The sequence below is a fragment of the Ammospiza nelsoni genome, chromosome 21, assembly GCF_027579445.1.
Source record: "Ammospiza nelsoni isolate bAmmNel1 chromosome 21, bAmmNel1.pri, whole genome shotgun sequence".
NCBI classification, from domain to species: Eukaryota; Metazoa; Chordata; class Aves; order Passeriformes; family Passerellidae; genus Ammospiza; species Ammospiza nelsoni.
The window spans coordinates 3,801,727-3,817,067 of NC_080653.1; the positions used below are offsets into that span (position 1 = coordinate 3,801,727).

A 15,341-nucleotide genomic window follows, 5' to 3' on the forward strand; every position below is an offset into this window, starting at 1 on the left:
CTAGATTTTTCACCTGTTTCGTTGGTGCATGCACAGCCATTCTCCAGGGAGTGACTTGGGGTGGGGACTGAGCATGACTATCAAGGCAGAGCAGGAAGCTGGCTCAGAACAGCGCTGCCCCACCTCTTCAGGAGCCTCACTTTCCATCAGAACTTTCCTGTTTTAACAAGAAATATTTGAGATAAAACATGTTCAGGCCTGGTTGTCCACATTGCATCCAGATAGTTCTGGAATATTTCCAGTGAGGGACACTCCACATCCTCTTCTGAGCAGCCTGTTCAGTGCTTGGTGGCTCACACAGTGAAGTTGTGCCTCATGTGCAGGTGTAACTTCATGTGCATTGCCCATTGCCTGTTTGCTTATTGCTCAGCACCACCGAGCAGAGGCACACTCCATTCATCCTCTTTCCTTATCAAGAAAAATTTGCTCAAGATGAATTTCCTCCTCACTAATTTTTTTTTATAGCGGCTGTTTTCCAATGCCATTTGTGATAAATTCCTGTTGTCAATTCACAGATTTCAGTGGAAGAGTCTATTTCACAGCAGTAAAGTAACTGAATTAAAACAGAAAGGAATGAAAAAAACCCAAAAGCTACCACTACTGCAGTAGTATGAGGTGCCCTCATGCAGTTTTGTTTCTAATATCAAATAGCTTTGAAAAAACTAATCTCAAAAGCTTTTAAAGTTTTTATAGAGGGGGAAAGGGCTTGCTTCTGACACCATTTCTTTATGTTTGCAAGTCAGACTAATTAAAGGCTACTCACAGAAGGGACAATTTCTTAAGGAACAAAAGGATGCAAACAGCAAGGAAAACATGAATGGGACTGCAGTGGGACAGGAATATTTGATACTGGGAAATACAAACATGTATATTCCTGACCCATGAAGCTTCAACACAAAGACAAAAAGGTGTATAGATTTTATTGCTAACATCTTTTGACAGATATTAGTTTTAACTGTCTGATATTAAATAGTATTAATTTTATACAGCTGGTGCACATGGATAACTTCTTACGCCTCAGTGTGCTTGGTGGAAATCACTTTGCACCCTGCAGAGAAGAAATAATGTCTTCTTTCTTAAAACAGACTGTGTCTGTGTTTACAGAGCTCCTAAAATTGGCATGAGGGTACTGTTGGTGCCCATGAAGATGCAGGGACAGACTAGGAAGGGGGTCAGAAATACCCCAGTGAGGGGCAGGTTCAGGTGGCTCCTTACACACAGGTGTGGGCCTGGGAGCTTGGATTGCTGAGGTCCCTCAGCATTTCTCTGGGGCTGTTGGTATGGGGGGCTTTGTTCTGGGGCCTCCTTGGAGAGATGTGGCAGAGCCCCCCTCATAGACAGGCTGTGTGTCCCTCACATGGAGGGATGCGGGAGACCCTTCCCTGGAGGCCCTGGGACACCCTGAGGGGCTGTGGGGACCCGCACACAGAAGGACATGGAGACCTCCCTATGGGGGTCGTGAGGACACCCATATAGAGTGTCCTCACCGGGGGCCGGGAACCCTCACATGGAGGGGTGTGTGGGACCCTTCATTACCCAGAGTAATGTGTGGGACCCTCCCTCACAATGGAGGGGTGTGTGGGACAGTCCCTCAGACAGAGTGATGTGTGGGACCCTCCTTCACACAGAGTGATGTGTGGGACCCTCCCTCACACATGGGGGTGTGTGGGACCCTCCATTACCCAGAGTGATGCGTGGGACCCTCCTTCACACGGAGGGGTGTGTGGGACCCCCCTCTCACAGAGGCTATGGAGAATCCCCCCAGGGGCCGGGAACCCTCACACGGAGAGGTACGTGGGACCCTCCCTCACCTGGAGGGTTGTGTGGGACTCTCCCTCACACAGAGGCTCTGGGGCGCCTCCCAGGCGGAGCTTTGCGGAGCGGGCCCGGCTGTGAGGGAGGCTCCGGCCGCGCGGGGGCGCTGCCCGCCCGTGTACTCCGGTTTCCCGGAGCGCGGCCATGGCGGGCGCGGCGCGGAGCGGGGGTAACGCCGTGTGCCGCTCCCGGGACCCCGCCGTGTACCGCTCCCGGGACCCCGTCCGCAACCTGCGTCTACGGTGAGCGCCTGCCCGGCCCCAGCCCGGCTTCGCCAGCCCGCACAGCCCTGACGCTCCGCTCCTTCCCCGCAGGGTCCGTATCCAGCGGGTCGCGCCCGCCGGGCCTCTCCTGCCGCGGGTGCCGCCGCTCGCCGGCCCCGAGCGGCCGGACCGGGCCGACGGCGCCGGCGATGCGGGAGCGGTGCCGCTGCGGGTGATCGCGGCCTCTCGCGCAGGCGCCCAGAGACCCCCGGAGGACGAGGAGGAGGAGGTGGAGGTGGGGTGGCAGGAGAAGCTCTTCAGCCAGGTGGGTGCACGGACAGGGGGGCGGGAGGGACTTCGCGGAACGGGTCAGATCGGACGGGATCATTGAAGTCATCCAGTCCGACTCCCCTGCTCAGGCAGGGACCCCACAGCACGCTGCTCAGGCTTGTGTCCTGAGCTGTGGCTTTTATATACCTCCCTGTAAGGGAGGCTCCACGCCCTCTCTGGGCAGCCTGGTCAGGGCTTGGTGATGGCACAGGGAAGAAGTTCTTCCTTGTGTTCAGGTGGAACTTTCTGGGCATCAGTTCCCGCCCGTTCCACTTGTCCCATTGCTGGTCCCCAAGGAGCAGAGCCTCATCCATGCTCTGACCCCTCCTTGCAGACACTGACAGGGATGAGATACCCTCTCAATGTCTCTTCTCGAGGCTGAACAGCCCCAGCTCCCTCAGCTTTTCATCGTAAGAAAGGTGTTCCTTGATGAGCTTTGTCACCCTCTGCTGAACCTGCTCCAGGAGCTCCATGTGTCTCCTGTCCTGCCCAGAACTGGACAGACTTGGGGGAGCTTCCTGACACCCCTTTTTGTGCGCCTCATTGTGGGGTTCCTTGTTTCAGGGTGAGGTACTGTGCCCAAAGCTTTCCAGGTGGGCATCAGGAATGCTGCTGCTGGCTGCCGCATGCCTGAGCAGTGTTGGAGCTGCTCTGGAGCTTGGGTTATTTGCTGGGATTCCCAAAGGGTCTTGTCTCTGGTGTGGCTTTGGAAAAAAGCTGGAAAATATTTGTGGCTTTGCCAAAGCTGGTGAAAGGCAGCTGTTTGTGCTTTACCTGTGGTGCTGTCAGTTTGAGGTGGATCTGTACCTGAATGAGTCAGCCTGCCAGACTCCCCTGGACTGGCAGTACCATGAGGAGATCCGGAAGCTGGAGAAGGCTGGAGGTCGGAAGAACTCTCGCATCTTCACCTACACCGACCACGACCGATTCACCAACCTGGAGGAGGTACCAGCTCTTACTCGGTGTCTGTCACAACTTCCAGTCCTATTGCAGAGGGAGCATTTCTTGGTTCTCAGCTGGGCAGATACCCTGAGTGCAGGAGAACACACTGCTGCAAAGCAATTTCCCCTGGTGCCCCAGACCTGGGGTGGGATGTCCTTGGTTCAGAGGGATGGTCAGGATAGCCAGAGGGACTTGGCTCTGTAGGAGCACTGCTCTATAGGAAGCTTGCTGGGTGGAGTGAGCTGTATTTTGTCACCAGAACAGTGAAGGAATTCTGCAGTCATTTAGCAAGTTGTCCTTGCACATGGTTGTGTGTTCCCTCCTCTATTGGGAAAGATGTCCAGTTCAGCTGGTTCCTGTCTGTTCTTCCAGCTCTGCCAGAAGGTAACTGACTTGGATCATGAAGAGCCATCGTATCTGGTCGAGAGGATGGCCAATGTGAGGAGGAGAAGACAGGACCGTAGGCCTGTGTAAGTTCAAAATTGGGCTTGAAACTTGTTCATGCAGGTTTCGTTGTGCCTGGTCCGTGGGAGCTGGTGATTTGTGCTGTGTCACACATGCATCACACTGTGACCCCTCGTCATGGTGGGTTTGAGGTGAGCTGTGACTGGTGCTGTTCTCTCGTTGACAGAGAAGCAAGTTCTCTGAAGTCAAAAATCATCACCTGGGAACCTTCAGAAGAATTTATAAAGAACAATCATGTAATTAACACACCTGTCCAGACCATGTACATCATGGGGGACTTGGGACCTTATGGGAAGTAAGTAAAATCCTGATCATGATTTTCCAGAAGAAAATCCATTTTTCCTCCTTACTCAAAACTGCTGTTTCTTTCATTAGTTAAGGGGGGAGAATTCCAAGAGCTCAGTTACATGGGCTGCAATTTCTTTCTCCCTCTTTCTTCACTTGGGAGGTAGCTGTGGGTACATCCAAAAGGCTTCTAAACCAATGTAGGAAAGTGTGCATGTGTTCCCTTCTGTACCCCCAAGTTCCTTTACCAGCTCTGGTGTTCCAGAGCAAGAGAGTGTCCATGTTCTCTGTTCAGACTGTGTTTTCCTGCTGTCCCCCTTCAGGCTTGGTCAGAGGGAGTACGAAAATGTGCTTTGCACAATCAAGGTGGATGGCAATGGGGTGATCACAGTGAAGCCTGACTTCACTGGCACCAAAGGAGCCTACAGGTGAGTTGGGCAGGGCTGGGACCTCTCCTGAGACTGGGGGCTGAAATGGCTGTTTCTTGGTCACCCTTCAGGCAGGGGATCAGCACTTAAATTGAGAAATATTTCATTTATTTCAAGGATTTCTAGGGAAATATTATTGTGTGCTTACGCTCAGTATCACTCTTGAGTGTGCTGTGTGGGGCTTTGGGGCAAACCTCTGGGGATGCAGGTTATCATGGAATGGTTTGGGTTGGATGGGGTCTCAAAGCCCATCTCATTCCACCCCCTGCCATGGGCAAGGACACCTTCCCTTAGCCCAGGCTGCTCCAAGCCCTGTCCAACCTGGCCTTGGGCATTTGCAAGGATGGGGCAGCCACAGCTGCTCTGTGCCAGGGCCTCCCCACCCACAGAGGGAAGAATTTCTTCCTAATACCCATCTAACCCTGCCCTCTGTCAGTTTGAAGCCATTCCCCCTTGTTCTATCACTGCATCCCTCGTAAAATTACATTATGCATGTGATGGATGCAAGCAACTCTTCCATTTTGAGGGAATGATGCCAGCAGGTACCTGGGAGTGAGGAGAGGGCTGTGAGTGCCCTTGTGTCACTGCACAGGCTGGGTAGAGGGGACACTGCTGGGTCAGGAGGGCCCCATTGATACCTGTGCCTATTCTCTGCATAATGGGGGAGTTTTTCCCATGTGTTTTGGGGCTCTGCAGGATCGAGGTGGATGGAGAGAAGCGGGAGGTGTGGGAATACACCATTGAGAATGCATCTGCCCAGGTGCAGCCAGAGGAGGAGGAGCGTGAGCAGCGTGTGTTCAGAGAGGTAAGTACTGCCCACGGAGCATATCCACTAGTTCTGACAAACAGAAGCAGCTCAGATCGTCATGGAGATGGAACTGCTGCTGCTCTGCACACCTGAAGGGACAAAAATGTCACTGCCCTGAGCCTCATCATCTCAGGGAGCTGAGGACTGCAGCAAATACTCTCTGCTTCATCCCTTAAAGAGACCTTGTCTGTGGTTGTCCTGCCTCTGGCTGCAGTGATTTGGGAGTGAGAACTGATGTAAGAGCCCACCCAACTCCATGCCTTCTGTCACCTGCCAGTGTTTTTCCTTCCCTTTTGAGCAGTGGGCAAACCCTTTCCTTAATCTTCCTCTTGCTGCCTGTATATTTATTAAATGATGTCTTGTTATCTGTAATGTCCCAGGATATTGGGATCCCGTTTCACATCTTGATTTTTCTGAATTGCCTTTTTGTCTCTTGACAGTTTATGAAAGTACTTTTTGCTTTAGATTTTTATTTGTGCATTTCTTTTCTGGTTTTGTGGTCACCAAGGAAATCATTATTTCACTACACTGATCTCTGCCTGGCCATTTCCTTGGAATAGTCTGTACTTGTATTTTTCAGATATCATTTAAGATCTGATTCTTCAGAGCTTCTTTTCCCTTAAAACTGACCTTGGAGAACCCAAGCTGAAGTTCTGTGCAGTGTTAGCAGTTATGCATCAGTGCTCTATTAGATATTTATATCTCCGTGTTTGTTGTAACAACCCCACATAAGCTAAGCCTGGTAATGACTTGAGTTTAAATGGTATACAGTTTAAGTTTTGCAGTACATAACAGCAGATATAATCAAAATGTCACTTTTGTTGTTGTTGTTGTTTTGTGTGTTCCCAGCTGTACGGGCGGCACAGGGATTACCTCAATGGGCTTGTGGGCTCAGACTTTGAAATGGTGAGTTCAGAAGCACTGCCAGGGACTGCAGCTCTGTTGTCTTTGGGGTCTGGTAACCTGGCTCACACAGTTTGCACTTGCAGCACAGTCTCCAAAGAATGTTTTGGTCTTTTGTGGCTTCAAGCAGAAAATTGGGTCAGAAGGGACAAGTGGCAGAGGATTTGGGGTCTGCAGAGATCCATCCTGCCTGTTCAGGTCCTGCTGGACACTGCAGTCTCTGTGAGGCTGTGTGCAGTGCCTCAAGGCCTGTGATTGTAGTACTTTGAGAAGGAAGGAGAGTTTGTGTCTTCAGGGACAGTGATTGCTGTTAACTTCTTCAGTGTCAAACAGCTCTTTGTGCATATAAACAGCCCCTCAGATTCTGACTCATGCAGTTTCCATTCTCACTGAATTATCTAAACTGCAATCTTTTTTTTGCTCAAATATTGCTGACAATACAGTGAATACAAATCAGTGAAATACACTACAAAACAGGGAAAGTTGTAATTTCCAGTGCTTTGATAGTGTCTCAGTGCTTCCCCCTGCTCTTGGTCAAATGCAGGAACATGACCGAAGCAGGACTGTGACTTCTGCAAGTGACTTCTCACTGTGTGTTTTATCAAGCTTGACATCTGTAAGAGATCTGTAAGAGACAGTAAATTCCTGTGGGGGGCTTTGGGGGGTTTGGTCTCTTTAGAGCCTCTTTCCAGAGGGACTGTTCACTTCTGGAAGGGATAGGACAAATCATGCCTCCTCCCTGGCCAGAGCAGTAAATCATTCATGTCCAAAAACCTGTGAAATACCTGTGTGAGGTGTGAGATGCTGTTGGGAAGGAATTGTTGAGGTTTCACCAGTGGTTGGTTAGCTCTTTATCTTGTTTATCTGCTAATTTTTCCAGCCTCTTCCTGGTACTCTGAGACTTTTCGTGAATGGAGAAATAGGTGAGTCCTTATTCTAAACAGTAATGTGGGTGTGCTAGGATGGCTGAGGGTGTGATCCAAGGATTTTGGGATCCCTACATTCAAGAGGTCCTAGAATCCTTTACTTCCTCCTTCTCCCTGTTTCCTGCAGACTAATCCCTTGAGAGGCATTTACAGGTTGGAGGTTACAAATGCTGTAGCTGTTCTAAGAAGGCATAGATCTCAAAAAAGGAGAGCAGATTGCTATAATATCTATTAATTTCCCAAAGAAACCAATTAAATGTGTGAACTCCCTCATCTGGTTAGTGAAACAGAGACAGGGCTAGTCTGGAGGAGGAATCTTCTCTGTGGGTTATCTCCTGTTACTTTGAAGGCTTTTCCCAGCTTCCAGCAGTAACTGATTTTCCTTGAGGTTATTGGTGGTGGCTCTCCCAAAAATCTACAGTGAATGTTGGAAGGATTTGTATGGAATCAAACAGCTGAAGTTCATTCTCTCTCCTCAGTTTCAGCTCAAGGCTATGAGTATGACAACCTTTATGTGCATTTCTTCCTGGAGCTGCCTGACCGTGAGTATTCACATTCCCAGCCACATCACAGCAGCTGAAGAGGTGAAACAGGCATCAGAGCAGCTCTGCTGGGAGTCAGCAAAAATTAATGTTGAGGCTGGGATCTAGTCAGAGATTCAGAGCTAAAATGGCAGAACTCAGCTCAGGCTGGGATGTAGAGGTGGTGGTGACCACTCTGTCCAAACTTCATTCCTTATCTTGCAGAGAACATTCCTTCCTTCATTCCTTATCTTCCTGTGCTCCCCACCTCAGTGATCTTGTCTGATTTCAGTGCTTGCCATCATGCTTTGTGCTGATATTAGCATATTAAATTTTGATGGATAAATAAGGCTCCCAGCACTTACATGCATGTCCTGCTGCATGTTTAATTCTCCTAAAGCTATGGCTCTGCCTCCCCTCTCTGGGTATATCTGTCAAGATCCACTTCTGCTATTCAGTACATTTAGATAAGGCTCTGCTTTTCTCTTCAACTGAGTTGGTAATTTTCGTGTTCAGGGTGTTCTAAAGAGCAGTGCCTGGAACAGGACAGGGAAAAGACATTTGAGGAACAGCTGAGAGAGCTGGGGGGGGCTCAGCCTGGAGAAGAGGAGGCTCAGGGGGGACCTTCTCACTCTACAACTCCCTGACAGGAGAGTGGAGCCAGCCACATGTTTGTTAGTGGGATATAATTGATCTTTTTGGGCAGCATCACCTGCTTTCTCCCGGACAAGTAACCAGGATAAGAGGAAACAGCCTCAAGTTGCACCAGGGGAGGTTCAGGCTGGACATGAGGAAGAATTTCTCTATGGAAAGGGTAGTCAGGCATTGGAAGGAGCTGCCCAGGGCAGTTCCATCCCTGGAGGTGTCCAAGGAATGAGTGGATGTGGCACTCAATGCTCTGGCCTGGTAGACAAGGTGGGGATCAGTCACAGGTTGGATTTGATGCTATTGGAGAGCTTCTCCAACCTTAATGATTCTGTGAATGTCAGAGTGGGTGACCTTACCTTTTACCCCAGTCATCAGGGACTGACATTCCCCTTTGAGCTGCTCTGGTTTGTGAGTTTGGCCTCACCCCAAGCCTTCACCTTCTCCTCTCCCTTGCAGAGTGGTCAAGCTCCCCGTTCCAGCAGCTCTCAGGAGTGACACAGACCTGTGCCACCAAGGCAGTGGGCTGGGTAAGGACACTTTCACACCTGCAGAGCAATTTGAACAGGCACTCTCTGGAGTGGAACATGTGTAACAAACTACAGATATATTCAGCAAATGTTCTGAGTTGGGGGGCTCCTTTCAAGACCAGAGCATGTTTGGGATTCTCTTTATTCTAATTATACTTGTCATTTTTTCAAGGGTCCAAATAATTTTTTTCACTGTCTCCAAATAAAACTGAACCAAATAAAACTACTCCCAAGCATTTTCTGGAATCCCACTTTTTTGTTAATTCTTGCACACTGATTGCCTTTGGAGCTTTGAGTTTTGTGTTCTCCAATGCTCTGAGTTAACCAAGCATTGTTCCATCTTGCCTGGGGCAGGAATGTGCAGAGACTCTACGTTGATTTTGAATTTTATCAGCTTTTTAATGTATTTTATATGTTTTCTACTACAAAAATAATTATACAACATTTTAGTAATACCATTGTTTGAGGTACTGTGCTTGGCTCAGCTCCTGTAAAGTTTGAGGCTGCCCTGTAGTTATGCAATTGACTGAGTTTGCATTTGAGGTGTGTCACTCCCCTTTTCCATGATTTTCAACATCCTGGCCATCAAGCATGGCACTAGGGAGTGTATGCAGCTCCATCCTGCAGTCACATGTTTGTTAGTGGGATGTAATTGATCTTTTTGGGCAACATCACCTGCTTTCTACCATTAGTTCCTTTCTCCCAGCTCTCTATGCCCTCTGCAGTGCTGATGATGAATTCTCCAGGAATCTGATCTCCTCCCTGTTCTTTCTCTAGGATAATGTGGCATACTTCTGCTACCCCTTCACTGTGGAGATGTTTTACACCCAAGAAGATGAAGGTGTGTTTCCTTGTTACTCTGAAATCCTTTGGTCCCACTGTAGCTGTCATGCTGTCTGTCCTGTTGGAGATGAAAGGATAGAGGGAGATGTTTCTGGTTCAACAAAAGTTCAGCCTGTCACCACACAGCCCCTGGACACATCCTGAGTTTGCCCAGGAATCCATTAGCATTTTTATGGATTCATTGATGTTGCCCTGTTCCTAGGCTGTAGGCAGCTTCATCCAGTTGGAAAACTGCTTGGATCTTGGTTTGTCTCTTTAAACCTGGAGTGCAGGGCTGTGGTGCTGTGCCTGCACAGAGCCCTGGGATGCTGCAGCTGGAGAACCAGGCAGCTTTTTTATACACAGCTAAAACTCTGTGCTGAGTCTTACATTTGTAGACGTGCTCAGTGACCTGTATAATCCCTAGATAGTTCATGTCACTTTGAAACTTCAGCTCTATTTTAAGCTGAGCTTCTGCCTGCTCCTGCTGCTTCTTCACCAATCCTATTGCTCTGTGGATGCAATTGCTGGGGACAGCACTGTGGCATGCCTTGCCACTTGAATCCAATGTACACTTTGGATCTGGGTATTCAACCAACACTAATGAATTTTCAGACTAGAAGAAACAAAATGAGTTTGTTTCATTGTGGAAAAAAAGAAATGCTTGGAGAGATGGAGGAGAATCTAAGTTAATATTCCCCCAATAACAGTGGGAAAGGTCAGAGATAAACAGGTTCTGCTGTTTGGCTTCAGATCATTCACAAAAGATTGTCTTGACTCTCAAAGATAATTGACAGCCCAGTCAAGAGTTGCTCTTAAAGAATTTTCCCTAATTTTTATCTTCAATACTTCTGTTTTCAGCCTCAAATCTGAGGGTTTGGCTTTTACAAGAGAAACTAATCAACCATAAATCTTTGTTAGTCATTGTAGAAGAAATACAGAAAGGACTGTGGTGGAAGGGTGCTGGAGTGTGTTCAGAGAGGGAGCAGAACTGGGGGAAGGGTCTGGAGCACAAGGAATAGCTGAGGGAGCTGGGCAGACTCAGCCTGAAGAAAAGGTGGCTTGAGGAGGATCTTTTCATTCGCTACAATTCCCTGACAGGAGGGTAGAGCCACCTGGGGGTTGGGCTCTACTCCCAGAGAGCAAGGGGCAGAGCAAGAGGAAACCTCAGGTTGCTCCAGGGGAGGTTCAGGCAGGACACTAGGAGGGATTTCTTCCCATAATGGGTGTCAGGCTCTAAAAGGGGCTGCTCAGGGAGGTGATGGAGTCCCTGTCTCTGGAGGTGTCCTAGGAACAACTGGAGGTGGCACTCAGTGCTCTTGTCTGAGTGACAAAGTGGGGATTGGTCACAGGTTGGGCTCAATGATTTTGGAGGTCTTTTCCAAGCTAAATGATTCTCTGACTCTTTGGCTTCCTACTAGTGGGGTTGGGCATTTAGCATTCTTTTTCTCACTGATAGTCTCCTTCCCAAAGCTGTGACCTGCTCCCCATCTTGCAGACAGTCTCCCTCAGTGGCCTGTTCTCTACTTTGAGGTCCTCTCCCTGGATTTCTGGCAGAGGTATCGTGTGGAAGGATATGGCTCCTTGGTGCTGCCAACATCTCCAGGTAACTTGAGATGGGACACTGTGTTAATTGTCTGGGAGAATGAGCTGAGTGCTTCCTCTTGGGGAGTGATTCAGTCCCAGGGACTTGGTGTACTCAAGGGAGCAGTCAGCTGTCTGGGGTGCAGCAAGGAAGGATGTGAGGCACATCTGGAGCTGCTGCCCTTCATCTTTGATACTGCCATCTCAACATCTGGTGTGATAAAGCTCTGGGGTGATGCTGTGCATCCACCTGCACAATGGCAGTAACCCTCTGTGTCCCACGTGGGATCTGGAGTGACCCCTGTGTGTTATGGGGAGATGCTGTTGGGCACAGGGTGCTTTCAGCACTGGCTGTGTGACTAGAATGGGCTGACTCAATGGGAACATGCTTTTAGAACATTTCTGATCCTGTGCAGTGTTTCCATTTCTAGACAGCTCTGGGTTGGCTCACCAGGTATCCAGCTGCCTTTGTGTCCTCTGTGACTGAATAAATCACAGGTCACAGCTGCTAAGCTGTCCTCTTGTCCTGGCCAGGTGTCCACATGCTCACCATCCCTACGTGGCGTCCCGTGGGTCTGGGACCTGTGGCTGAAATGAGGAGGTTTTTCATTGGGGGCTCTCCTGAGCTGGAGGACTTGACCTACATCCGGATACCATCGACCTTCAAGGTGGGCTCAGCTGTAGAGGAGCCTCTTGCCAGGGTGGTGCATTTTGTTCTTGTGTTCAGGTGTCCCATGGTCAGCCTGGACCAGATTTGAGCAAAGAAGAGTTGCTGGTCCTGTGCCTCTCACTAAAGAAATGTCTCTTCTGTGAGTCTTGTAATCCTGAACAGAGGAATGAGCAAACACTGAGGCAGAGCTGTGCCTTCTGAGGGGTGAGCAGCTTAGAGAAGTGGGGGAGCATGGGCCAAAGCCTTGGCTTGCCCTGCTTATACAGTGTTTGTCAGGTCAGCATTTGGTACCAGCTGTAGACTGCTCCTGGGTTTCTGTGAGGAATTTGGGCTGTGTTATGCCTGGAACAGCTTCCTGAAGCAAGAAGCTGATGGGTGTGAGGCAGGTAGAAGCTTCATGTTCTTGAGTAAGTTGCAGAGGTGGCTGCTCGTGAATGAGCAGGGTGATATTAGTGGCACCTTTATGTGGGAACAAGCCCTGAAGTGTGACAGTGGTCACAGGGGTTCTTGGATGAGGGAAGAGACGAAAATGTTGACTCCATGTTCGAAGGCTTGATTTATTATTTAATGATATATATATATTACATTATAACTATACTAAAAAGAAATGGAAGGAAAAGATTCACCTCTGAAGGCTAAAAATAGAATAGAAAAGAATGATAACAAAAGGCAGCTCACTCGGACTCTGTCTGAGATAGCTCGCCTTGTTTGGCCATTAATTATAAACATCTAAGATGGACCAATCAAAAATCCACCTGATGCATTCCACAGCAGCAGATAATAATTATTTACCTTTTGTTTCTGAGGCCTCAGCTTCTCAGAGTGAAAAAAAATCCTAAGAAAAGATTTCCACTAAAAGATGTCTACGACACTGAAGCAGTTGTTGAAACCCTGCCCCAGCACTGCACTGTCAGCTTGCATGTGTTTAGGTCCTGCCCTCAACACAGCCTGGAACTGTGTGCCCTTCTTTGCAGCCTTGCAGGGAAGGGAGGACTGAGCCCACAGGAGTTTGTGCTGTGGTGGAACAGGCTTGTTTTCACTCTGGGGTTGCTCTAACCTGTGCCATCTCTGCAGGGAAAGCGCTTGAGCCGCTTTGGTTTCCGGACAGAGACCACAGGGAGCGTCACCTTCCGCCTCTGCTGCCTGCAGCAGTCCAGGTGAGTGCAGCACAGGGAGTGTGAGCTCCATCAGCTCCATTAACTCCATCAGCTCCATCTCCTGTGCTGCTTTTGGCAGCCCTGAGCTGCTGGTGTGCTTCTGTGCAGAGCCTTCCTGGAGAACAGTGCCCTGAGACAGCGCATGCAGAGTGTCCTGGACCGACTGGGAGGCTTCAGCCAGCAGAGCTCTGTCTACAATGTTTTGGGTGAGGCCTTCAGTGTCATTGTGTCTTGGTGAGCTTTGGCTCCCTTTTTACAGAGTGGGCAGGGTATTTCAGGATAATCCATTACTGTGGGAGTGATAAAGTCCATGGCAGAGGTTTCTGAGCTGGAAACTTCAGGAGGCATCAGCTCTGAGCGGGCAGGAGGGATAACCACTGTGTGAGGGATAACCACTGTGTGATAACCACTGTGTGAGGGATAACCACTGTGTGATAACCACTGTGTGAGGGCACAGCCTGGACTGGGCAGAGCTGGTGGCACCAAGGCACAGGCTCTCTCTGATTCCAGTGTGTACAGAAATCAGAGAGCAGCAGGTGGAGCAGCACAGGTGCTTTGGTGGTGTAACCTATTCATAGAAAGTAGGATCCTGCAGCAGGAGAGATGATGTTCACTGAAAGGACACATCCCTCCCGTTCCCTGAGGCTGTCTCATGCATTGTGGCCTGCTGTCACCTCTGTGTTGCAGAGGCTTTCCAGCGGGCACGGCGCCGGATGCAGGAGGCACGGGAGAGCCTTCCCCAGGACCTCATCAGCACCTCTGCCTCTGCTCTGCCCCAGCCACTGGAGCCATGAGCCTCACCTCTGCTGCTGCTTGGAGCACCTGGCATCCTCCCTCCAGCACCAGCTCCCAGCCCTCAGCAGGAGTCCCAGTGCTGGTGCCTGGAAGCTTCAGAAGCCCTTCCTTTGTTGCTTTGCTTGGATAGGGGAGAGAGCTTCTAACACCTCCAGACCCAGAATCTGCATTTCCACAGGTATCTGTGGAAGGAGCCCTGTTTTTCAAGGCCCTTTGTTACCAGGCTCTAACATACAGCCAGTTTTTCACATTTCTTCTGAAATACTGGCATGGAACCTGTGAACCCTGTAACACCTTTTCAGGGATTGAAAAGGAAATAATGAGAAAAATTGTAAATTTAGTTTTCTTCTTAGAGAAGAGGGTGATGTTGAAGGCCAAGGCATGGATGCTTTTTGAGATTAATGGAATGACTAGATAACTTTTTGAGAAATGCTGATAATTGTTGTTAGCTGTTTTGTACTGGACAATCAATAGTAAAATTAATCCATCCACCTCTACCTTAAGACTGATTTATTCCTAGAGAGAGAGCTCTCTGCCACATGTAATACATGAAATTCAAGCAAAGGAGACAGATGGAGAACTGGACAAAAGGATTACATTCTGGATTTTCTTGTGTGCTCATAAGGTCTGGCTCTGTAGTGGTGAGCAGGAGGTTTCTTTGTTCAGGAACACAACTGAAAACACACCTTCCCCTTAGCTCACCACACAGCTTTGGGGGTTAGAAGGTTTGCAGACAGTGAGAGCAGTTGATAACATTTGCACAGCAGCTGAACTTTGAACTGTTCAAGCTGTTCATTTGAGGTTGATATTTGTTGGTGGTTCATTGTTGCATCTCTGATTGCAGAACACTGTGGTGCTTCCTGGGAAGGCTTGTGTTTACCCACTCCTTACCAGTTTCTTCTGTTATTTTCTCTTTTTCTTTCCCTTATTTTCATTTCTGTCTCAAGTTCAGAGGAACATAGCTCCCTGCAGACTGACAGTGCTGTGCTGGTTTGTGCACAAGCCATATTTCCATGTGTTTTCTGTTCCAAACAAAGAATGGGAAGAGAAATCTCAAGCTCAGACCATGCAGGTTTGAATGTGTCTGTGAATTTAGGATTCAGAGGCAGGATATGAAATATGAATTGGCCATCCTTCTTTTGCTCTGCATGTTCCTCCTTCACAGGGAGCATGAGACTCATGGTTGCAGCCACGTGTGTGGTTATTGGAACATCCCCTTATTTCCTGGTGCTCCATTATTTTCCTCACTCCCTTCTTGCCATTTTGAGGTTGTCCCAGTCTTCAGTGAGAAAACAAACTCCAAAAAGGAATCAGCATCTCTCAGAGTTTGTTCTTGCTTGACCTTTGCTGTAATTCCTAGATCTGTCTGGCAGCTTGAATCTATCTGGCAATTGCAATTATAAGTGGACTTTTGTTCACTTTTCTTGCCTGTTGCCCCTCATTTTGATGGAGGAGGCTGCCAGGATGTGTTGGATGATGCTGGCCTGTGCAGCAGAGCAGTGTCCTTGGCCT

The 15,341-nt window shown here is 48.9% G+C and overlaps 1 protein-coding gene across 1 annotated transcript; it reads left to right on the plus strand.

Moving 5' to 3' along the window:
- The first annotated feature begins 1,959 nt into the window (after positions 1 to 1,959).
- Positions 1,960 to 14,410, plus strand: MKS1 (MKS transition zone complex subunit 1). Its single transcript, XM_059486914.1, has 17 exons — positions 1,960 to 2,057; positions 2,130 to 2,343; positions 3,138 to 3,293; positions 3,663 to 3,760; positions 3,922 to 4,050; positions 4,364 to 4,468; positions 5,165 to 5,273; positions 6,126 to 6,182; positions 7,060 to 7,102; positions 7,585 to 7,647; positions 8,731 to 8,801; positions 9,579 to 9,642; positions 11,122 to 11,229; positions 11,742 to 11,875; positions 12,952 to 13,034; positions 13,143 to 13,240; positions 13,722 to 14,410. The coding sequence occupies exons 1-17, from the start codon at positions 1,960 to 1,962 to the stop codon at positions 13,826 to 13,828; spliced, it is 1,737 nt and encodes a 578-aa protein (XP_059342897.1). The 3' UTR covers positions 13,829 to 14,410.
- Positions 14,411 to 15,341: the final 931 nt, after the last annotated feature.